This window comes from Trichoderma reesei (assembly GCF_000167675.1).
Source record: "Trichoderma reesei QM6a unplaced genomic scaffold TRIREscaffold_1, whole genome shotgun sequence".
Lineage (NCBI taxonomy): Eukaryota > Fungi > Ascomycota > Sordariomycetes > Hypocreales > Hypocreaceae > Trichoderma > Trichoderma reesei.
This window is the reverse complement of record NW_006711148.1, coordinates 912,201-935,917: the sequence shown is the minus strand read 5'-3', so window position 1 is coordinate 935,917 and position 23,717 is coordinate 912,201. Positions and strand designations below refer to the sequence as shown.

Sequence of the window (23,717 nt, the reverse complement as noted above, 5' to 3'; positions counted from 1 at the left end):
TCCTGAAAGCCAGGGTTCCAACAAGGTAATCGACAGCATGTCAGGGCCAACAGCGCAACAGCAGCCCGTTCCCCTATTTGCCCGACTTGCATTGGGCTCATGAGGGCTTCGTGTATCATTTACTCATACGGGTATGTAACTATAGTAGTATTTCACAGCGCTTTATCCAGTTTTCCTCCTTTCCCAGTGCTTCGACAAGCGGATAAGTCGGTACTGGGTTGGCAAGGACAAGAGTCAACGTCCAAGCAAGACAACGAGGAAGTGGAGTGTCGTATCCATGTCAAGAGCCGGGATTCATCAGGACCACAAGTCTTTTTTGATTAAAATGATGGACAAGAAGACCCCTACCATGCCGCAGCACGGAATGGTTCGTACAAAGCACACACTCGCTACTCCATAGCTTCAGATTGGTGCTAGATGGGGGGCATCGCTTACTACTGCTACTACTAGATACTACTTACTTGGTTGGCATGTCCTGTCTAGCACGCCGTCAGGGATTCATGCAGCTACTACCACGGTCCATGTGTGTTGCATCGTGCGCAGGCGACTTCGCAGAGGCTCCACGCGCGATAGAGGGTTTGCGTCTGCGCGGAGCCGCAAGTCTCTTGCCCAGAAAATGCCCTCTTGTGTGTGTACAGTTATCGTTGTCGTCCGAGGAAGACTACGGGTAAACCTTGAGCCAGAAAACACGAGAATGACCGGAAAGCCCAGCCAGAGTCCCGAGGATAATGCAGCGTTCTGGGTGTTCTCGCGGCACCTCGGACGACAGGCGCCATGTCTGCGTGCCTCGTCCAGCGGGGTGCGGCTCCGGCAACATGGGAGACTTGGCGGGCACCGAGAGAGACGAGAAGGGTACTCCGTAAAACACCAAGGAAAGCAAGCGTCCCAACGGTGAAGCTGGGATTCATATGACTCGTGGGTCATGAGATACCGACGCTGCTTCGAGATTGGGATTTTCTGGCGCCTTTCGGGGCAACGGAGCACTTGCTACCCCACCCGGCCCATCGGGAGAGCAGCGCCGCTGGTAGGGCGAGGAGGATGAGAGGGAAGAATACTAGGACCAAGTGCTTCGCTGAGCACGAATTTGGTGTCTGGTGCTTGACCCGTTGCAGCAAGGAAGGGCGTGGCGCGGGCTTGTGATGGTTTCCCCAAGCGGCGCATACGGGGAGAGGAGGGAGGGCAGGACAAGCCGCTAGGGAATTCTGGATTCTGGGGGGGATCTGCTTGGGGTGAGACAGAAGCCTGGGGAAAGTCGGGGAGTGAGGAGAAGCGGCGGGAGGCTGGTGGCGATGGTGAGGGTGACGGGCTGATGGTGATGAGGATGGCGTCAAGCCCGTCCGGGGGAGCGAAGCACAGAGACGAGCATAGAGACGCCTCCTTTCTGTGCCATTGTCGCGACCGGCCTCACTCATCTCGATTTCCAGCTTGGAGCAACACCCCTCCCCCCCCCCCCCCCCCCCCCCCTCTTCTTCCCTACCTACTGCTACTACCTTGCCAGACCTCCCTTACAGTACCCGGCCAGATGTACTGGCCCTACGGAGTGCCTGCTCGCTGCTTTTGACGAGGTCCGGCACCAGCATTCCCGTCATCGCGGTCCACTCTTGCAAGACTGTGGTGGTGGTGTCGCTACTACTGCTCCATCAGGGTAGCTTGACAATGGAGCCTCGACGCTCGCTTCCTTTAGCAGGTGGCCCAGCAGCAGAGCTATGTATCCCCAGAGGGCAATTCCATCTCTCGGTCCCTTGTCTGGCAGAAGGGTCGCCTCCACCGTTTGATCTTATAAAGGCATCAGAGCCCCCCCTCCGCTCGTCTGCCGCCTTACACCTCATCTCCTCTTTGTTCTTGTTGCTTTCTTCCAACCTCGCCCTACCCAAAGAAGCAGACACTCGAGCTTTCGACGAGCGTCTGTTCTGGATTGATCACCAGCTTGCAGCTGTTATCCTCGAGCCCTCGTGAGTCGAACAGGGACAACATCGACTTGCTGTTGCTTGCCGCTGTCCTGAGCCTCGCGCCGCACCGCATCACGACAGCTTCGCCCGGTGTCTTTCTGTTTTGTTGGGGGAAAAAACTCGTGTCCACCGCAACGTAGCACCTGCCCGTGATACCGCTGGCAAGCTCTGCGACAGGACCTACCCCGCACTCGGCCGCCTTCTTCAGCGCATCCTTCGGCTCTGCCCCTCCAAACCGTCTCTCCTCGCTTTTTTGCGCACACAAGCAACAACCGCAACATCCGCAGCCATGGCCGACGCACCGAGCGTGGTCCCTGAGGCCCACGAGCACGAGACCTACCGTAAGGACATCCAATGCCTCTGTTCTCCCTTGTTGTCAGTTGCGCAGCCAAGATGCTAACCCAGCGCGCCCAACAGAGCCTCCTGAGAAGATGTTCGCAAGTACGTTCTGCCCGCCCGCTCGCTAGCAGGGCTCCTCGAAATCTCCGAACGCAAGAGAAACCCCCCTACCAGCTTTAGCCGCTTCTTAGGATAGGATCCCAGCTGACGTCTTTTTTCTCTCCTTCGCCCATTCGACAGAGCATCCTAGCAAACCCCACATTGCCAGTAAGTCGAGCCCGTCCAGTTTTCTTCAGCGCGCCCAAAGCAGCTGCGCCGTCTCAGCACCGGTCTCGGCGCACGTCCCGCGGGGGGGCCACCGGACGCCCGGAATGGCGTCAATGCAACGGCGCGTTATTTCCGCCTGTCCGGTCGGCGCGCTGCAGCTTGTCGCGGTCACGCAATTTGAAATACCTGTACTGGGATAGTCAATCATTGACTGACATGCGCTCTTAACCCGCAGACCTCGAGGAGTACCAGAAGCTCTACAAGGAGTCCATCACCGAGCCCAACAAGTTCTGGGGCCGCACCGCCCGCGAGCTGCTGACCTGGACCCGCGACTTTGAGACCGTCTCTGCTGGCAGCCTCGCCGACGGCGACGTCAAGTGGTTCGTAGAGGGCCAGCTCAACGCCTGCTACAACGCTGTCGACCGCCATGCTTACAAGGACCCCAACCGTGTCGCCATCATCTACGAGGCCGACGAGGTCAACGATGGCCGCAACGTCACCTACGGCGAGCTTCTCCGCGACGTCTCCAAGGTCGCCTGGGTCCTCAAGCAGGCCGGCATCAAGAAGGGCGACACCGTCGCCATCTACATGCCCATGATCCCCGAGGCCGTCGTCGCCATCCTGGCCTGCGTCCGTATTGGCGCCGTCCACTCCGTAGTCTTTGCCGGCTTCTCCGCTGACGCTCTCCGGGACCGTGTCCTCGATGCCAAGTCCAGGTTCGTCATCACCTCCGACGAGGGCAAGCGAGGCGGCAAGTTCATCGGCACCAAGAAGATTGTCGATGATGCCCTCAAGCAGTGCCCCGACGTCAGCCACGTCCTCGTCTACCGCCGCACCGGCGCCGACATTAACATGGTCCCTGGCCGTGACCTGTGGTGGCACGAGGAGGTCGAGAAGTGGCCCAGCTACATCGCCCCTGAGCCCATGAACTCTGAGGATCCCCTCTTCCTCCTCTACACCTCTGGCTCGACCGGAAAGCCGAAGGGTGTCATGCACACCACCGCCGGCTACCTGCTCGGCGCCGCCCTGACCGGCAAGTACGTCTTCGACATTCACGAGGGCGACCGTTACTTCTGCGGTGGTGACGTCGGCTGGATCACCGGCCACACCTACGTCGTCTACTCCCCCCTGCTTCTGGGTGTCTCCACAGTTGTGTTCGAGGGCACGCCCGCCTACCCCAACTTCTCAAGGTACTGGGACATTATTGAGAAGCACAACATCACCCAGTTCTACGTCGCCCCCACTGCCCTGCGACTGCTGAAGCGGGCTGGTGACGAGCACGTCCGCGGCAACTTCAAGTACCTGCGCACTCTTGGTTCCGTCGGCGAGCCCATTGCCGCCGAGGTCTGGAAGTGGTACTACGAGATTGTCGGCAAGGAGAGCGCCCACGTTGTTGATGTAGGTTTTCCTTTTTCTCTAGCCCGCCTCTTAACCCGCTACCACCGCGAATTATGGGAGACGGCGAGTGATGGTTTGAGATGTGCTGACATGTGTTATATATAGACCTACTGGCAAACCGAGACCGGCTCCAACGTTATCACTCCTCTCGCGGGCATCACCCCCATGAAGCCCGGCAGTGCTTCCTTGCCCTTCTTCGGCATTGAGCCCGCCATCATTGACCCCGTCTCTGGCGAGGAGCTGCACGGCAACAACGTCGAGGGCGTCCTGGCTTTCAAGCAGTCATGGCCCAGCATTGCCCGTACCGTCTACGGTAGCCACAAGCGATACCTGGACACCTACCTGCACGTGTACAAGGGCTACTACGTAAGATTTCCATCCTCTTTGCTTGCGATTGCTTGAAGTACTTGTCTGACATGGACGTGCAGTTCACCGGTGATGGTGCCGCTCGTGACCACGAGGGATTCTACTGGATCCGCGGCCGTGTCGACGACGTCGTCAACGTCAGCGGTCACCGTCTGTCAACGGCCGAGATTGAGGCTGCTCTGATCGAGCACCACTCAGTCGCCGAGGCTGCCGTCGTTGGTGTCTCGGACGAGCTGACCGGCCAGGCCGTCAACGCCTTCGTTGCCCTCAAGGATGGCAACGACGCCAACGATGCGCTGCGCAAGGAGCTCGTCCTGCAGGTCCGAAAGAGCATCGGTCCTTTTGCCGCGCCCAAGGCTGTCTTTATCATTGGCGATCTCCCCAAGACGCGAAGTGGCAAGATTATGCGCCGCATCTTGAGAAAGGTGCTGGCTGGCGAGGAGGATCAGCTGGGCGATGTCTCCACGGTACGTTCTTTTCGCTTTTGGATCTTGTAAGACTCTGTATAACTAAGTGTTTGGTATAGCTGTCGGATCCCTCTGTTGTGGACAAGATCATTGCCACCGTCCACGAGGCCAGGGGAAAATAGGTAAAGTGAAATCGAAATTTGGGGGTTCAGCAGGTTTGGTTTTTTTGCATATAGCTTGTCAGTCAGTACAATTGGGTCAAGGTTGAGGACGGCGGCCATGAAGACAAATGTCCGCCGGAGGGTTTAAAACCAGGGTAATACTGGAGGGGAGACTGAGTTCCTCTCGCTTTTTCGGATGAGATACGAGATGCCATGTAGCAATTGATATCGAAGACAACAAAATCGGGGTTTCCTATGTGATAGTTTGGGTACGGATCATCTTGTGATGTGATGGTTGGCTGACAGAATGATGATTCAGCTCAAGGGGTGCTGACGATGAGAGAGGCCAAGGCTGATGAGGTCCACACGCTGATGAGTCGAGGACGACGACGCGCGTACACGATGCTTGCTACTTGTCCGCTTGTGGCTTGTTAAGAAGGCGAGACGTCAAAGCCGAGAGGTACATAACTTGCGATTAAGGTTTGGCACATGGGGTTTGGGGGTTAAGCTTCTTCGATGCAATCATTGGCCTTTGCCGAGGCGCTTTACCGGGTACATAGCATGCTAGCAAGTTGGAGTCTTGAAAACAACGCCCTAGGCCAAAGGCGGTGCATTCGAGTTTTGTTAAGGCAAGGGATGGGTCAAGAGACAGAGAGAGAGAGAGAGAGAGAGAGAGACGAGGGCTGTGTAGGTAGATTCGTCGCATATCTGGTGGCTGAAGCCTGGTATTGTGCGAGTTGTACATACCTACATAGGGTAGGTACGCTCGGTGTGTGAGAATTCGCCGGTTTGGGGATGGATGAGGAGTAAAGGGGATTGGCGGCGGCGGCGGTGGTGGTGGTGGAGAGGAGAGGTTGATGTTTTTGTTTGTGAGAATGAGCGAGCCAAGACTGGCGATGCGGGCACAGCCTTGATCGGAGCGGACCCACGCCGATGATTCCGGAGGGAAAAGCCATAGAACGATGCTTTTGGCAATGCCTAGGTACTTTGGTAAAAAACGTGGTTTTAACGGGAGGATATTAGTTGATGTGTCCCGGATGAAATCAGTGTTCCGGCCGTTGTTTTGCATCGGAGTTAACAGGCTAGGGAACGACGTGAACCAACCGGTCGAATTATTGATGGACCGAGTACAGAATGTGTATGTGGAATCTGCGCCAAGACTTGGGAGTCGTCATGAGGCGCATGTTTGTGGTGTGTGTGTGTGGGTGTGTGTCAATGTTGAGTTGGCTTTGGGTTGAGGAGAAAAGAAACGATACGAGTCTTTTTGTTTTGCGTGTTTGGAGTGATGAAAGATTTTTGGGATTGAGATGGATACCTGTCGGTGTTGTTGATTCCGATGGCGGCTCGTGCATGGCTGGCTTACATCGTGTAGATGTGAGAGATAATCTGAGGATATACTTTGTACGGGGGGTGGGCTGAAGCTTGGGTTGGCTGTTGAATAGATTGTATATTTCAAGTACAGCTCGTGTTGTTTCACGAACTACAGCTCGTGTTGTTTCTGAGAGGCTGATTCTCCTTTTCTGTTTTGCTGAATCAAATTTCATGTTGTTGCCGTGAACTTTGGTCATGGGGGGTTTTCCTTTCTTTTTCTGACCATTTTTGTGGCCGAGAGTGGCTCAGCTTTATGTCTTTTCCAAAGTGAGAAATCGCTTGTTATGGGGGGCGTTCTGGTGCGAGACGAGATGAGCTGGTTTTCACTGGGCACAATTAACCTTGATTTCTTATTCGGTGGGCAAGCGATGGCGGGGTTGGGTTGTCACTGTACCTTATTGGGTACCTACCGATTGAACGAACAGAGAACGTCTCAAGCAATCATATTCTCTGCACTTGTAGACCGTCTGAGCAAGGTGCTAGAAATATGGATCGAGCACTACTGCATCTTGTCTGCGATTCCAATGTCTCGATCCGCCAGACTTGATTGATCTGATATTACAATGGTCCATACTACAGCCCGTCAGATACGAACGAAACAAGCGCCAAGGGTCTGGATAACGTGGGCACTCTATTCTTGGGTCAGCAGCGGGGCTGAGATGGGATGAGATGGATCTTCGGGAATGAGAAGAAGCAGGTGAAGTGACACGAGCCCGGCGGATGGCCTGCAGGGGTTTTGATTTCCGCTCCAGGGACATGGAGGGTCTCAGGCAGGGCCATTTCCTGGGCGTCGTACGGACGTCAGTACCTGTACCTACCTATGCACAACAAGGGCTTGAGTGGTGGAGGCTGAAAGGATGGATGGGAGGCCTGTGATGCCCCAAGCCGGCCATGGGACGACAATATGGGATACACACGCAGGTTGGTATCTTTGGAGAGAAAGGAGATTAATAACAGAAGAGTCAACTTTGAAGTGATTTCACACACACACACACACACACACACACACACACACAGACAAGATAATAATGATACCTGCTAGCGCTGCGCGTAGTCTCGCTGCATAGCCACCCCGAACAGAACAACAACAGCACCCGAGCAATCGTGCAAAGCCCACCTCGAGAGATCAGACGCGAGATGGATCCATCCGTGCATCCAATTGCCATAGAGGCCAGGCGCCTTTCCACCCCCCCAGTCTGCGCGGGCCCTGCTGTCATCGACCACTAAACTGCCCCAGCCTACTCCCCTAGCGCTCTCCCAGTATTTGATGCTTAGCGGACCCCCCCCTGAAAGAGCTGTGCCAAGCTGCCGAGTCCACAGCGCCCAAGCCAACTGAAACCCGTCATCTAATGATTTTCGCATCCGAGTGTCAGCTTTGTAGGTAGCTTCCAGTTAGGTTTGCATTCTCTCCCCTCCCAACTCTTGGACTCTCAGCCTCTCTCTCTTGCTTCGTCTGAGCAACTTTCCATCGCCCTTTGCGTGTCTTTTCGTGCTCATCATTTTTCTCTTTGAATTTTTGCATAGGCACGTCCCGATCTCTCCGCTTCTCCACTCTCCGAGATCGCCTCCTAGCCTGGCTCGGCTCTTCTCCTTCGTCGTCTTCCCTTGGCTACGTCTCCAAAGTCCGATTCTTCTGCGCCACGCTGACGGACGCAAGCCCTTTTCTTCGCTTCTTGGTCTTTTGCTTCCCCAACGAGGATTTCTTTGTTTTTAAAGTTAAATAAGAGAGCGACCAATCCGGCCCCGGTCCAGATCCAGGGCTCCTACTCGCACACGTTCCAGATGGCCTTGTCTGTGCAATAATCCCAGCTGGCTGTCCCTCCCCTCGTGCTTCTGGTCCACGGAGTACCTGACCTATATCAACGCTGCCGCCTCTCTTGAACACACGCCTGAGGCGGGCTGTTTGTTTACCTGCAATCTCTCTCCCCGCAACAATGGTTGCGCTTCGGTCTCTTGTGGCCGCCTTTGCTAGCACTGCCCTGTTGGCCCAGTCCGCGATCGGTATTGTCTTGTCTTCCCTTTGCCTGTGCCTGTGACTGTCTCTTGTGTGTCCCAGTCTGCTGACGGTGCATTCCTTTGACGTCGGCTGTATTAGCCCATTCGTTGAAGAGAAGTCCTTTGGACTACGTCTCTGTCATTGACAATGTCAAGATACACACGCCATCAGGCCGAGTCCATGCGCATTCTGCCTTCGACCTCACATTCTCTATTCACGATGGAGAGGATAAATTCCGACTGTCGCTGCACCCGAACCACGACATCCTCCACGACGACTTGGAGGTGACGTATCTCGACTCCGAAGGAAAGGTCAAGTCGGTAGAGAAAGTAGAGCGCGGGGAACACAAGGTCTATCGAGGCGATGCCTACGTCGAGCGGCCTGGAGAGGATGGCTGGTCGCTGGGCGGCTGGGCGAGAATTACGATGCACCGTGACGGCAAGCATCCGGTGTTTGACGGCTCTTTTCGCATCGATGGCGACGATCACCACATCCACACCGGCTCCAAGTATATCAACATCAAGCACGAGGACGATCCCTTGCCTTCAGACTGGCCGGAAAAGGACCATGATGAAGTCATGGTTGTATGGCGCGACTCTGATGTCCGAGGCTCGCTCGACCGTGGGGAACTCAAGCGCGACGTCTCGAAGCCGTCAGAGTGCATCTCGGACTCGTTAACCTTCAACAACCAATTCGATCTGGAGCTCAAGCGATCAACTGGGCTCCGAGGGATTGACCCCAGGAGTCTCTTTGGTCGCCAGTCCATCGACGGAGGCTCCAACGGTGGGGGTAGTGGCCAGGACCTTATTTCCAGCATTGGACAAACGGCTGGATGCCCTACGACGAAAAAGGTGGCCTTGGTCGGCATTGCGACCGACTGTACCTACTGGAACGGCTTCAACTCATCCGAGGAACTTAGGAAGAACGTCATCGGCATGGTGAACCAAGCCTCCCAGGTGTACGAGAGTGCATTCAAGATTTCACTGGGCATCAGGAACTTGACCGTCCTCGACCGCGGGTGCCCAGGCGCCCCCTCTGCCGCCACGCCCTGGAATGTAGGCTGCTCAGACAACACCACCATTAGCGATCGACTTAACCTCTTCTCCGCCTGGCGCGGCAGGTCCCTCGACAGCAACGCCTACTGGAGTCTGCTGACCACCTGTCCCACAGACGCCGCCGTTGGGCTGGCCTGGAGGAGCCAGGTCTGCCGTCAGGGGTCAGGAACCAGCTCGGACGGTCAAGGTAACAACGAGACCGTGGCTGGCGCCAACGTCGTTGTGCGTACCTCGACGGAATGGCAGGTGTTTGCCCACGAGTCGGGACACACCTTTGGAGCCGTCCACGACTGCACAAGCTCTACGTGCCCCGTTGACCCCTCCTCGCAGGCATGTTGCCCGCTCTCTGCTGGCAGTTGCGATGCCGGTGGACGATTCATCATGAACCCGTCGACAGGCACCGGCATCACCCAGTTCTCCGCCTGCAGCGTGGGCAACATTTGCTCCAGCCTCAAGGCGGCGGCGCTGTCGAGCTGCTTGACCGACAACAAGAACGTGCCCACTATCACCGGCAGCCAGTGCGGCAACGGCATCGTTGAAGAAGGCGAGGAATGCGACTGCGGCGGCACCCAGGGCTGCGGGAACAACACGTGCTGCGACGCCAGGACCTGCAAATTCAAGAACAATGCCGTATGCGACCCGTCCAACGAAGATTGCTGCAATGACCAGTGCCAGTTCGCGTCCTCTTCGACAGTATGCCGCCCCAGCACCGGCGAGTGCGACGTTCAGGAGACGTGCCCCGGCGACGCAGCCAGGTGCCCCGACGACCAGCACAAGTCCGACGGCGATGGGTGCGGCAGTGGCGACGGCCTCCGGTGTGCTTCGGGTCAGTGCACCTCTCGCGACAGGCAGTGCCAGGTGGCCGTTGGCACCTCGGCCGATAACAGCTCGACCACGGCATGCCCAGACACCCGAGACAGCTGCACCGTTTCCTGCTATACTGGGCAATCAGCCTTTGGGCAGCGCCAGTGCCTGTTGTTTGGGCAAAACTTCATCGACGGCACACCCTGCGGCTCTGGCGGTCACTGCTCCAACGGAGAATGCGAGGGCACGTCCACGGCCGGAGAGATTCGGGACTGGATCACCAGCCACAAGGAGATTGTCATTCCCATTGCCGTCGTCGTCGGCGTCCTGCTTATTATCGTGGTCGTAAGTGGCATCATCAGCTGCTGCCGCCGGGCAAGACGGCGCGCGGCGCCCAAGTCGTCGCCTACGGCGGCGGCGTGGACGCAGTGGGGAGGCAACCAGAACCGCTCGGCAGCGCCTCAGTATGGCATGAATGATCTTCAGCAGCAGTACGATCCGCCGCCGCCTGCGTACGGGCAGCAGCAGCCTCCCGAATACGGACAGCCTCCTCCTGCTCCTCCTCCTGATCAGCAGTGGAGGCCTAGGATGGAGCGGTACGCCTGAGAGCGTGGACATCACTGGCGAGTTGCACTTGTTTTTTTCTTTGCACGGTTGTTTCTTGATGTTTCCTCGTTTGTTTGTTGTTCAAGGAGGCCCCGTGTGTGCGCCTTGCTCATGATTAAGGAGCAGCTTTGGATCTTTCGGAGAGGGAAGTTGTGAAAAAGGTTATATATATATGCTTGGATAGTTAGAACCCTCTTTTGGCGTTTTCGGTTGGGGCACCATTTAATGACTTATGAGAGAGGGAACGGGCTTATATCCAATTTCTTGGGATATACATATTGGACAAGCATACCCATCGTTAGATTAAGAGATTAGTTGTGTCTCTACTGCCCGCTCAGTGTGTGTGCACCTCGTAACCAGAAACAGGATAGAAAACATTGTCAAAACTTTGTCAAGACGAGGCATAATCATTCTGTAAGAGCCATCTTGCTAGTAATCCATAGTCGGTCCCAGATCCAGTCGTTATGAGAATCGCTAAAAAGCTGTCCGTGAAAGCATATCCATCAGGTTGAAAAATGAACATAAAAACTCAAAGAGTAAAAAATACCATCATGAAAGACAAAAAGAGAGAGAGACAACAAATAAACGAAAATAGAAGTAAAAAAGAGCCAAGCCCAGCATCAGAAATCCCTCGGGAGACTCGCGCCCCTCCGGACCTTGATCTGCCTCTCCTTGGCGGCCGCAAGGGCCGCCTTGTAATGCAGATTGTTGCGCCAGTCCGTTTCGTCGTCGAAGCCGCACATCATTCTCGTGAAGCGGACTCTCTGGCCTGCGACGCTCTGCGAAATTTCTCAACAGTCTCAACGTCAGCAGCAGTTCTTTCTTTTTTTTTTTTTTCCTTTTTTTTTTCTTTCTCTCCAACACTCCCCCCCCAAGGGATTGGTATACGTACGTCGTTTGTGGTGTTTGCATACATCATCAACTGCTCCGGCCGATCCAGCACGGCCAGCGCATAGGCTCTCCGCTCGCGCATCTCAAAGGGCTCCGATCTGTAGCTGAAGCTGGATGAGTTAGTCTCGTCGTCCTCCGACTCCTCTTCTTCTTCTTCGCCTTTATCATTTTTGATTCTTTCACGTCCATTACGGCTTTAACAGCGACGATATTCCAAAACAACACGTCAGACAAGAACGCGCACACAAAAAGAGGTCAAGTTCACGCATAAAAGAAAAAAAAAAAAAAAGGACAGGAACATAAAAGGAGCGTGCTGAAGAAAAGGCCAAGGCAGAAGGGGGGGGGGGGGGGGGGGAGGTTGACAACAAAAACATACCCTTCCATTTGTCCATTTTCTCCCTCCTCCTCCTCTTCCCCATCATCATCATCATCATACTCATCTTCATCCGTCACGTCATCCTCATGCTTCCTGTGCGTATTCTTCCCCCTCGCCTGCCGGTCGCGCATCCCTGGCGAGACAACCGTCGGAAACGTCTTCTTCTTTGCGGGCTGCTGCGCCGAGTTCTTGCGGCGCTGCTGCTGTAGCTGTGGCTGCTGTAGCTGTGGCTGTGGTTGCTGTAGCTGTGGTTGCTGTGTAATCTGCTGCGCGCTGTGCTGCTGTAGCTGTGGTTGCTGGAGCTGTTGTTGCTGGAGCTGTTGCTGGTATTGGAGGTTGAGGTTCGCTTGTTGAGCCGACATTTTCTGTTTGTGCTTTCTATTCTTTTTTCTTCTTTTTGAAAAACCCGTCTTGGGCCCCTTGGGTGCCGCTTGTTCTGATGGGCCGCTTGCTTGGGGACTTGGTTCTGATTTGCCCTCCCTCAAATTGCAGATGACTGAGGAATGAGGCTCGCGTGTTTCGAGGAACAGAAGCTGTCGTTGAGCTGAGGAGGAGTGAGAGAGAGGATGAATGAATGAATGATTGAATGAATGGGGTTAGCAGCTCACGGTTGCCGGGCTTTAGTGTCGATTCGCCTTCAGGTTCGGTCCTTTCGGGTCCCCCGCCTTTTTCCAGGCGCAAAAGGCACGTACCTGTACCTGCACCGGTACCCAACCAGCATCATGATGCATCATTTCAGGCACAGTTACTGACAACCTACTATCGAACATGTATTATTATTCACTGCAATGGGACAAGAAGAAGAAAACATGCTTATGACTGGGACCCTGTCCCTTGTATATATATTGATAGTACTCTGCAGATTTATTGTACACGAAGCAGCCGCACTACCCCATACCTATTTCAAACACATGCTGTAGACAAAGAGAATGGCCATCGCTGGCTCCTTGCTCCCCGTTGCCTTGAACTCAATGGAGAGGCTAAAGCAAAGATAGAGCAAAAGGAGCATGAAGAAAAGACTAGAGGAAAGATGAAGAAAAAAAAGGGAAGGAATAATGAAAAGAAGAAATCCACTCGTACTCCGTACGTCCGTTTTATCCCTGCCCTTCATTCGAGTGTATCCGCATAGTCAAGATGATTAGCATAGTCCAGTCCAGCTCCCCTGCTGCTGTCCACATATATCGTGGTTCGTGACCAGAAAAAGAAAGCCCAACGGCGAATGCCGGTATACAAAAGGATCGATGCGATGGGCACTTTGGCCCAAGTCACGCGCTCGACCGCACCTCACCTCCCCGACCCATCTATCCAACTTATTGCTCAATGAAAGAATAAGAGAGAGGCTGGGGAGAAAGCAATTAGAGAAAATGAGTTAGGTGGATGGATTCCACTGTCGGGATGAGCTGAGCCGACTCACAGCGCCCGCCGATGCCGTTTCGTTTAGGAGTCTGTTTCTCCTCGCTTTCTCGTTTTGTTCCCGAGGGTTTCTAGAGGCACCCGGCCCACCCCACGTTCGTGAGCGTTCGCCCATCGGACATGTTTGCGTCTTTTCATCCTCAGCGCCAGTGACCTCTATGCCCTGAAGCTGATGATAGCAAGCTGTTGGAGAGCCTGATTAGCACATTATCCACAAGTCATATGCCTCTCAAAATATGGCAAAAGAAGATCGAAAATACTCACCCGACTGTTCGCGCCGTAAGCCAGCTTCTGACCAGTATTATCCCAGCACAAGCAGTGCTCATCCTCCTCCTCGGAGTCTTGGTTGCCCCTGAAATTCTCAAACTCGTCTCTGGAAGGCCTCCATACGGCCCGCGGCAATGAATGGCTATCGACCTTCCAGATCATGACGCTTCTGGGAGTGGCTCCTGCGATAAAAGCTCCGTCGGGAGTAAAGGCGAGACGCACGACAGGTAAGTCCATCGTGAAGAAGCACTTCGGTTTGCTCTCGGGTCTCCTGGCGTTCCAAATCAGAATGGCACCGTCCTCTCCTCCGGTGGCGATTAACCGCTCGTCGTCTGCGGCCAACTCGCCTGACGGCAATGGCTGCCAAGCCATCGTTGTGATTGATCCTTGATGGGCTGATATTGACCGGCGCTGCCCTGATTCGTCCCACAGCTGCACGGAGGTTAGCATTGATACCATTTCTACCCCACACGTCAGCTTTGGCAACTTACATCCAAAACGCCCTTGTCGCTTGATGTAGCGACGAGCTGTGACCGCGGGTCGAACAACACCTGGGCAAAGTGATCGTCCTCTTTCGTCTCAAACTTCCGAGTTCTCTGGATCGCCGTCTCGCCCACGGTCAGGCATTCAAACGTGCCGCCGCCGCAGATTAAGAACTCCGAGTCGCCGGTCCATGTCGCGTCCAGACCCGTGTCGAGGCTGTGGCCCGGGAGGCGGTAGCGGAGGGACTTGTTCGTGGCAATCGAGTGTACCGTCACCAGCGTATCGGTCTTGTTCTCTGGGGAGATGGCCAGCAGCGCCGTGTTGCTGGGATTCCACAGCAGCCGCACAACAGGCGGCTCCGACACGTCCAGCGCCTGGACAATCTCGCCGCCCGCAGACCACAGGTGAATGGCGGCGCGAGCTCCGCCGCAGTCGCTGGCAACGGCAATGGACGAGCCGTCCGACATCCAGGCCAGCGCCGTCACCGTCGTCGTCTTGGGCGCCTCGGGGTCCAGCAAGGCGTGGGCGTGGGGAGACACGTGATGGTCGCCTTGGTCGGTTGCCGTGGCACGCGAAATGGTCCAAACGCGGGCTAGCGCATCGGTCCCAGCAGCCGCCAGTATTGATGGGTCTGTCGGGTTCCACTCGCACTGCAGCAGGATGGGAGCGTTCTCAGAGCCAGAGCCAGAGCCAGAGCCAGAGCCCGAGCCAGAGCCGGCCGAGGGCGAAGGCGCTGAGTCGGTGGCGCAGTCGTCCGTAAGGCGGATGAAGGTGGTGCCAGCAAACAGCTGCTCGACCTTGTCGACCTGCGTGCCTTGCTCGGGGCCCTCTGTCCGCACAATCGCCGGCACCTGCTCGCCCTCCAGCGGCGACGGGTAGGCGTGGTTGTCGTTGAGGCTCTGGTCGTCGTCCTGGTGGTGGTCGTCCTGATGGTGGTCGTCGGGCTGGTCCACATCCATGGGGGTGCTGACGGTGGCTGCATCGGATTTGCTCTCGCAGCGGTTATCGAGCCGTGGGCGCTTGGGGGGCGACCCGTTGGGCAGTGAAGTGTGATTCCGTTTACGCGACAGCTCCGCCTCGTCGTCCTCCTCCCCCGGCGCATCCTCATCGTTCTCGGCGTCCTCCTCCATCTTGGCCGGCGGTTGCACCTCCAGCGGTCCAAAAATGCCGTTGTGCAGCGACTCGTCTTGTGCAGCCACATCTTCAGGCATCTGCTGCCGAATCGGATGGTTAGTCAAGGGGGGGGCCAAAGGGGGAAAAAAAAAACACAAGGGAATTCCAAACAGCGATGCGCGATTGGCGCACACGCCGCCCTCAAGCCCAATCGCGGCCATGAGAGAGAAAGAAAGAAAGGATCGAATAAACTCAGAGCGCCTCGGCAGAAGGGCAGAATGATTCAATGCGTACCTGACGGCGTGCATACTCTCGCTCGAGAGCATAGTAGATGAGGCCGCTGTTGACAACGGACACTAGAGCACGGCCCTTGACATGGCGCGCAAACTCGAAGTCTCGTTGCGGCTCCTTGACGTGCCATTCCTTCTGGAATTTGGCGGCGGTTTCTCTGTAATCTGGAGAGGCAAAAATGGTTCACGGGTTAGACTCTGATTTCTCACCCTGATCTGGTCCTACGGGAATGGAACAGAGGAAACGGGGAGGGAATAGAGATGGGGAGGGAAGAAAATCCGCGGTTCCACGTACTGCCTTCAAGCAAATACCTGCGCAGAAAGGGTCAGCAAAAAAAGCGTCTTGGGAACCGGAAAACCCGCCAGGGCAAACGGGGAGGACTGGAGACAAGGATTGGGCTGCAGCGGGTGTTCCTGAGACGGTGCAGTGCATGATGAATGGATGAAAAATGAGGACAAGGTAGAGCGAGAGGCGACAGGCGCAAGGCTGGCTGGCGGAGTAGCATTCGAGGGCGTGACGACGAACCTCCAGATGAGAAAGTTGACTCGGTCTGAGTCGAGAAATTCCTTGAGCACCATGGCTCCGGCGGTCCAGAATCGAGGGGGAGCGCGCCAGCAGGTGGCGGCAGTGTCACGGCTGGTCGTCGCAGGCGAGTCTGCAGCGGTCTGGTCGCAGGTGAGGCGTGATGGCGAGCCGTCAAAGCAGAGGCGGGATGACAGGCTGGTGGTGAGAGGGAATGCGTGAGTGAAGATTCAAGAGAAGATGGAATCGAATTCGGCAGAGACAACCTGGTTCAAGGTGCTAGTCCCAAGTACCAAGTACCAAGTACCTCCAGTCCCAGGCGTGCCTCCAGGTCTGTCTGTCTGTCTGTCTGTCTGTCGGTACATCCAGGCTGGCCCTTGCCATGCCGCGCATGGAGTGGTGCTAAGGTACTACTACCTATACGGTACCTGTAGCCACATTTCCAGTACGTGATTGTCCGCCACCGCGCGCGCCACATTCAAGTAGCCGCCGAGTACCGCCTACAGGTACATGCACCCGCCCTCCATTGCACCGGTCTTCCAGCCTGGACAGTCCAGAAAAGGCGAGGCGCCGAAAGAGAACCTTGAACACCAAAGACCCAGCCGATGGACTTGCGCTATAGCCGGCGCCAGACATTGACTGATCAAATCAGCTAGAAGGACTGGCGTCGATACTCTTGGTACCGTGCAACTGCCCGCAAGGACTCCCGTGCCCAATGACAGGGCCGGCTGAGGTCGCACTCAAGGCGTTTCCAAAACCTGAGGTCATGCTGGAGGGGGTCCTTTTTTCGAGATCTTCCCCCCCAAATCTGCCCCCCCTAGGCGCAGAGAGGTACTAATGGACTTGGCTGGTACTTTGCACCTTGCGAGGTACATCCGCCTCCACGGCCGCATTGTTAGCCTTGCCATGGGGGCCCAAATGCACACAAACGAGCCTCTGCAGCATGACACTCTCGCGTGTCGGCAGCCCCCAATCAGGCCAGGCGGAGGGCGGGTGTTTGCACATCGCAGCAGACGGCAGATTTGCCTGATCAAGGTACCTTACCTTTCCTTTGAGACCGGGCAGAGGCTCACTGCCAGCGGCTGGGCTGCCCTTGAGTGCCAGAAGGCGTTCGGCTTGTCACCGCGGCACGTCCAGGCCCTTGAAGCCACAGTTTTGCGATGGCCAAAGGCAAAAGATTACCGTAACCTAAAAGGCGGATGGCTCCCCTGTTTTCGAGATACGGAGCAGTACCGCAGCTGACGTCGCGGCAACTGCTGCGAAACAGGTACTGCTGCGTACTCGGCACTACTGCACTTAGTCGGACACGAAAGTGGACTGGCCTGGCGCTAGATTGAGCATTCAAATCGCTGTGGAACGAGATAGCATGACGGTAGGGCAACGGGAGGAACGGGGGATTGGGGGGGAAGAACCCTAGTAGTTGGAGTTGACGCCGAGGCCAAGGTGCCGAGAACTTCTTGACAGAATGTCGAGTTCGTAGCCATGGCAGCAGATACTGACTGCTTCACCGGGGGGAGTCGAAGGTTTGATCCCTCACGGGGTCCTCGGGTTTCCCACAAATGGGGGAGACGGACGAGGAAACGGCAGTGAGACGGCAGATGGAACTCGCACGTTTCGCCGCCGTTGAAGAAACTGGCTTGCGGGGACGAGTGAGGTCGCCCAATGCGTGCCACGATCTGACGAGTGCGTGCATTATTACTGTACCTACCTTTTATCGGCGAGAAAGATTTGTGTACAAAAAACAAGGTACTGCCGCCTACAGTGATGATGACCTGGGTTACCTTATTCAGTACAGTGTACGAAAAAAGGGCTCACGTTGGCACCGTCACGAAATCGGGCTCGACAGCGTGGCAGCGCCGCGTGCCAGCCTCGAGGGGCGAATGAGGGCTCGGATCTGGGAAGAGAGGCAGAAGGGAGGCATTGGGAGGAGGTACGAGTACATGATAGCACCGGTTCCTAGCGTCAGTGGCGCCAACCGCTGGTTTCCTCGTCAGTCAACCCCCATCTCACCTTGTCCTTGCTTGCTTCTGCAGTTGCTTCTCATTCTCACAATTCTCGTGATGCCTGCCTGCTTACCTACGAGCCGTGTCTCTTCCCACCCCCTGTCTCTACGACCGAATCTTCTCCGAAGCCCAGAAGCTGGGCTGAACGCCTCAGCAGAAACAAGGGAACAGCGCCGAAACGTTGATTTCCCGTCGAATCCGCTCCAGCCAAACCGCTGTATTAACCGTCACGAACTCGGTTAACAAGAGAATCCATGGCCCGAAAGCCTTGCAAAGGGGGGGAATTGGAGACTCGTCAATTGCACGTTGTGGAAAGTCAAGCTTGGGTTGGCAAGGTACTTCGTACACAAAGTGTGAGGGTCAGAAAGTCCCCGGAATTACTAGAGGCGCTGCCGAGACAGGCACTTTGCCCTGGTCCAGGGTTGTGTCTCCAGCTCGTAGCGCAGCCCCAAAAGCCTCACTGGATGGATGCGGTGGCGAAGTGCAAAGGTCGGTTGGTCTTTGTCTGCAGCAAGCTCGGCTGGGCCTCCCATCAGCACAATCGAGATTCCGATCGGCCAAAGGAGCACGTTGTTTTCATTCGTTCCCCCGTCTGGACGACTTCCACGCCTCGCTACATCCCGTTCGTTTTCCGCCTGCGTTTCTCTCTCCGTTTTCTCCGGGCTCTGCTGCTGCCACGACACTAGAGACGACAACCCCCGGAGCGCGCCAGCAGGGCTGCACAAACAAGCTGCGTTGCTGCATGCTGAGGAATCTGAGACGGATTGCAGATCGGCTGGGCGCTACTCCAGAAATGGAGACACGGCCTCGTTCCCTCTCCATGTAACATGTAAGGGAGGAAGACCTGATAGTGCCTGGACATCCCGCGCCCCGCAGGCGTTGGTTTGTCCTTGGTCTGTCCGTCCTTGGTCCCCCCAGGTCCATGCTCTGGTCTTCTCGTGACGGCCACGGGATCTCGTCAATTGGGCTCATGGGACGAGTTCGTTACGAAAGGCCTCGCTGCTCCGGGATGTGCTAACTCTTCTCAATGCTTGGTTCGCCTACCTAAAAAATCACCAGTGCTTGATATCCTCCTCCTCGACGATTCCTTTGTCCCTCGACGCGTCGTTTACTCAGCCTCTGAGAACGGTGGCCCTGAATTTCAAGATGCAGAGGCAGGTTGCTTACTCGTACGCGCAGCGCACTGACGTCCACCATCCACCCTCCTTGCCTTGGAATTTTCTTCCGAGTCCTATCGAGCTGGCAGCACAGAGAAAAGCTTGTCGCAGCGGCCAAGGATGACACTCCGACTTCTCGCGGCCGGTCTCGTTTCCTCGCAGCAGCCTCCCGGCGCAAAGCAACGTCTTGGAGGGTGAGGTGACTTTATCGTCAGACTACGTGGCACTGGCACTGGTCACAGGCGATAAAGGGGGCGGGCGGCGACGTCGTGGGTGGTCCGGCTGGGAGGGTGGCGCCGCCGCCAGCTTGCCTTGTTCCTCCATGCCTGTGAAATGCATCCGTCCATCTGCACAGGGGTTGGGGTGACGGCTGCGATGTGCGTGCCGGTAACCAGGGGGTGCGATGAGATGGATGGCCGCCCAGGGCTTATTATAGCTCGGGAGACGGTGGATGAGACGAGGTGGAATGATGGATCCCAAGCTCGACCAGTGTGCATTTGGCGCGTCCGGATATTAGTATCACAACTTTGAAGACGCCAGACGGAAGGATGGAGTAACTGGACAGATGTTACTACTCCAGCACCAGCATTGCGAGAGCTGCTGCTTCGGGGCGGGCAAAGGAGAGGAGACAGGCGCTGAATCTCGCTTCGCCGGACCTGAGAAGCTGTTGTCACGGCAGAGCAGAAACTGCATCCGCATCCGCATCCGCATCCACGCCCACGCCCACGCATCATCCACGCATCCACACAATCCACAGTCCCCCCCAAAGAAAGAATCCGTCCATTCAAGGGACTCCAAACGCCAGGATCTTTGATGATGCGCCCCTCAAGCTCGCCCCACCAGCACCCGCGCCAAAGGACCGGCTGGCAAGGGCCACAGACGAGGGGGGACATACCGATGATTACGCGACCGACCAGCCAACTGCAGTCAAAAGCCTGGAGTCGTGACGGGATCAGGTGTGTGTCTCTTGTCTCCGAGCAAAGGGACAAGTAATATCGCGAGGCAGGCTAGAGTCGTTGGCTTCGAACGCGCATGTACATACATGTACGTCAAGTGCACCAGGCTCTCCATACAGATGGAGCACATGCACCTCGTACTTTGCACATGAGCTTGAAGCGTTCCGTACGACAGCCTCCCTTACCTGAAGTACGCACTCCCTATTTCTGGCCTTGGGACCTACTTATGTATTCCGCCCAGGCACCACCGCGATCCTTCCAGGGCCTCTCTTGGTCAATGCCTGGCTTGGAGAGGGTACTATCCAAGCGTCGTCCCTTTGTCTTCGACGATCGACTTCCGAGTATGACCAAGGGCCTGTGCAAACATTCAGGACGATGCGAGATCGGCTATTCCGACGCTGTCTCCTCCCATCTCTCGCCAAGTTTTGGTTCGGGACGGGTTCTCCGCCTGTCTCTGGTGGCCCCCGTATTCCGTGACACAAGCACCTCGGTAGTACCAAGTCCACACATGCAGCATGTAACCTGGCACGAATACATACCTTGCATACGTACAAGTACTCGTCATGCTTCACAGACAAAGAGGTTCGATTCGCACAAGGTCAATCCAGCCAGCCTAGTGTAGTAGGTACAAGTAAGAGGTAGTATGAGCATGGACGGGGTTTACACATGCGCAACCCCACATGATGCTCAGTTCAGTTGCAGGCTGCTGCCGAGTGAAGGTTGATGGACCCGATAGGAGAAGAGGCCGGTGGATGCCGTCTGCCGAGGATCTGCCACCGTTTGGAGCCGGTCATTGTTGTTGGTTCGATGGCTTGCTGAGTCATCATCACAAATGAAGAGAGCTCTGAGCTTCAGAGAGACGACAGGTGAGGATGATGTACGAGTATACACAAAACAGTCTCAAATGGGACTGGCAACCTGGGCTGCATCTGCCGGATCTAGTCGAGCTTTTCTCACAGCCTTTATAGAGTCTGCTGTCTTGCTGTGGCCAAAGTCACTCTGACCGTGCCTTTGATACAAGAATCTGAGAGCTTGAGATGCCGTTTTCGTGCCAGCCACACGACTATGTACTACTACCTACCCACCTGTACCTACCTTAGGTGACGCACCTACACTCCAAAAGACATTCAAGAGAGCCAAAAAGCCTGAATCACCAATGACGGCGATGATACTGCAACAGAGGCGTCAACAAGGCCATCACAATATCAGGGTACAGACAATCCCATCTCAAATATGCTGCAACAAGGAAAACCTGTGGCCGAGTCCGAGTACTGCTAGGTACTGTATCATCAATGGATGCCTGAGGCCAAAGCTTCACTAGCCAGTCGGGAGCTCCCGAGTGATTCGATCCCTTCAGATTGCCAGCATCCCTAGCATGAGGGCCGTTGCTTTGGCCACAAGCTGCGACAAACAGACAATTGAAGCGAAACACACGCCCGTGGCCTGCAGCGTTGCAAAAGAGGACAGCAAGCCCTGGTAGCCACTCTCTGCGCGTTCTCGCCAGCGTGCAAGCCTCTTCTTAGCTTTGCCTTGCCAAAGACCTACCTACTCAACAACCCCGCTATACAGATGAACTCCCGTGTGAAAATATCCCCACGTTGACGACAGCGACGACGACGACGACGACGACGACATCATCCCGCATCCCGCAGCAATCCCGCAAATCCCGTCGCCATGCCCCCGCGATTAAACATCCCGCCAGTCACACGAGCCCTGCTCGGCACTCTGCTCTTCCAGTCCGTCCTGAGCGCCGCGATTAGGTATCGCCAGTGGTCCGAGGATACGGACATTGTCATTCCGTACCTGACGCTCATTCCTCAGCTGTCCATCACCTACCCGTGGACGTTTCTGACGGCTTCCCTGGTCGAGGGCAATGTCTTCACGTTTGCCTTGGGCGCCGCGACGCTGTATCACGGCGGCAGGTATCTGGAGAGGGCTTGGTCGTCGGCGGACCTGGCCAAGTTTATCGCCATTGTCTCCTTGATACCGAATGTCCTGACGTTCTTTACAATGGTCTTCTTCTTCACCTTGACGAGGAACCCTGACTGGAGGTGAGCATGCCCATATAGCATCATTATACACATACCGTCGGGTGAGCATTGCGAGAGCTCTTACTAACATCTGCGTCTCTCTCAAGTCTTACCGTCATCGGCGGTACCATCCCCTTCCAGATCGCCTTCCTCGTCGCCTTCAGCCAGCTCATCCCGGCGCATACCGTCACGCTCTTCCGCGGCGTCATCTCCCTCCGAGTCCCCAAGACCCCCCTCATCTACATCGGCATCGTCACCGTGCTCTCATTCACACCACTGCTGTCGCGGGCCGCTTTCTGGCTGGCCAACTACGGCTTCCTCACGAGCTGGACATACCTGCGATTCTTCAAGGTCGTGTTTCCCGACCTCGATACGGCTCAGCCCGCGTCGCTGCGCGGCGACGCCAGTGAAACATTTGCCTTTGCCGAGTTCTTCCCGGGTCCCGTCAAGCCGTTTGTGGCCGCCGTGTCAGATCAGGTCTTCAACATACTCGTCGCGATTCGGCTTTGCAAGCCATCGGGGCAGCGGGGCATAACCAGTCGCCATGATAGCATCGCGCAGAGAGGTGCGCCGGGGAGTGCCCGTGCCGAAGCAGAGAGAAGGAGAGCCATTGCGCTGAAGGCGCTCGATCAGAGGCTGAATGCCGCAACCGCAGCTGCTCGACCCTCCGCGCCGACGCCGCCGCCAGCTTCTGCTCAGTCAAGCGGGCCAACCGTACAGACCCAGCCCCAGGCAGGTGCTCAGACGGCTATGAAGTCTGAGCCAGGCCCGATGCTTGGCGAGACCAAGTTTGAGCCCGAGGAAGATGATTCATAGAAGGCGGTTCATGGGGGTGGGACTATTTTGGACGCAAATCTACAGACGATGTGTTGGGATGAGACCTCGGTGTAAGGGTGATAACGGTGCTTTACGAATCACACGAGTGTAATGATATAAGCGGATTGGATTGGAGGATAGTAAGTTGGCGCCTTGGTGTTGTCACGGATCACGGGGTTAATTGTCTAGCCAGCACATGGGAAATGAATCGTGCTCTGCCAGCTACCTAGGTATATAACGATGCGGGGAACATGTCAATCTAGCATGGCTGCGCTGCTGTATTTCACAAAGTACACCTAGGGGGAACATGCAACACTGGCTTCTGCGTTTCATATTGTGCTTCAGCATGGGAAAGGCGGAGCCAAAAGAGAAGGAGAGAATGATGAGCCAACAATCATCGAGCTGGTTTGATGAGAGCGAGGCGACGGCCTTGTTTTTGGCAGTGCCAGATGTGGTGGAATAGGGCCTCCTATGGTACGACACGACGGCTCGATGCACACTGGTGTACGGAGAGATGGTGGACAGCTGGATGGCAGCAGATATCACAGACATGCAGCTGGGAAATGAACAACAGAGCGGCGGATACATGATCGGAAACAATGCTGGGTAGTACCGCATCACAAGGGGGAATGTACTTGGGTAGAGCTGAGAGATTTTGAGAAAGGCGAGGGACCTCCTTT

General features: G+C 55.9%; 5 protein-coding genes across 5 annotated transcripts; 3 read left to right on the top strand and 2 right to left on the bottom strand.

Annotated features, from left to right (window-relative positions):
- Positions 1–1,879: 1,879 nt before the first annotated feature.
- acs1 (acetyl-CoA synthase) lies at positions 1,880–5,001 on the top strand. Its single transcript, XM_006961552.1, has 7 exons — positions 1,880–2,290; positions 2,367–2,390; positions 2,529–2,555; positions 2,791–3,953; positions 4,059–4,319; positions 4,382–4,786; positions 4,846–5,001. The coding sequence occupies exons 1-7, from the start codon at positions 2,239–2,241 to the stop codon at positions 4,906–4,908; spliced, it is 1,995 nt and encodes a 664-aa protein (XP_006961614.1). The 5' UTR covers positions 1,880–2,238; the 3' UTR covers positions 4,909–5,001.
- A 3,351-nt stretch (positions 5,002–8,352) lies between these two features.
- On the top strand, positions 8,353–10,494 carry TRIREDRAFT_53343 (fungal ADAM-like protein; the record flags this gene model as incomplete). The annotated part of the gene is made up of 1 exon (XM_006961551.1): positions 8,353–10,494. A coding segment is annotated over one exon (2,142 nt), but the record flags the coding sequence as incomplete, so codon positions are not given.
- Positions 10,495–11,339: 845 nt separating this feature from the next.
- On the bottom strand, positions 11,340–12,348 carry TRIREDRAFT_102619 (uncharacterized protein; the record flags this gene model as incomplete). Its single annotated transcript, XM_006961143.1, has 3 exons — positions 11,340–11,498; positions 11,612–11,786; positions 11,987–12,348. The coding sequence occupies 3 exons, from the start codon at positions 12,346–12,348 to the stop codon at positions 11,340–11,342; spliced, it is 696 nt and encodes a 231-aa protein (XP_006961205.1).
- A 483-nt stretch (positions 12,349–12,831) lies between these two features.
- Positions 12,832–16,131, bottom strand: TRIREDRAFT_73769 (WD repeat-containing protein; the record flags this gene model as incomplete). The annotated part of the gene is made up of 7 exons (XM_006961142.1): positions 12,832–13,326; positions 13,401–13,582; positions 13,664–14,098; positions 14,158–15,363; positions 15,557–15,717; positions 15,848–15,864; positions 16,079–16,131. The coding sequence occupies 6 exons, from the start codon at positions 16,129–16,131 to the stop codon at positions 13,556–13,558; spliced, it is 1,899 nt and encodes a 632-aa protein (XP_006961204.1). The 3' UTR covers positions 12,832–13,326; positions 13,401–13,555.
- A 5,734-nt stretch (positions 16,132–21,865) lies between these two features.
- Positions 21,866–23,037, top strand: TRIREDRAFT_102617 (uncharacterized protein; the record flags this gene model as incomplete). The annotated part of the gene is made up of 2 exons (XM_006961550.1): positions 21,866–22,242; positions 22,329–23,037. 2 exons carry the CDS (start codon positions 21,866–21,868, stop codon positions 23,035–23,037), a joined length of 1,086 nt encoding a protein of 361 aa, XP_006961612.1.
- Positions 23,038–23,717: the final 680 nt, after the last annotated feature.

Coding starts and splice junctions, on each gene's coding strand:
- acs1 (XM_006961552.1), top strand. CDS start 2,239: ATGGCCGACGCACCGAGCGTGGTCCCTGAGGCCCACGAGCACGAGACC. Junction 2,556..2,790: donor TAGCAAACCCCACATTGCCA/GTAAGTCGAGCC, acceptor CTTAACCCGCAG/ACCTCGAGGAGTACCAGAAG. Junction 4,320..4,381: donor ACGTGTACAAGGGCTACTAC/GTAAGATTTCCA, acceptor ATGGACGTGCAG/TTCACCGGTGATGGTGCCGC.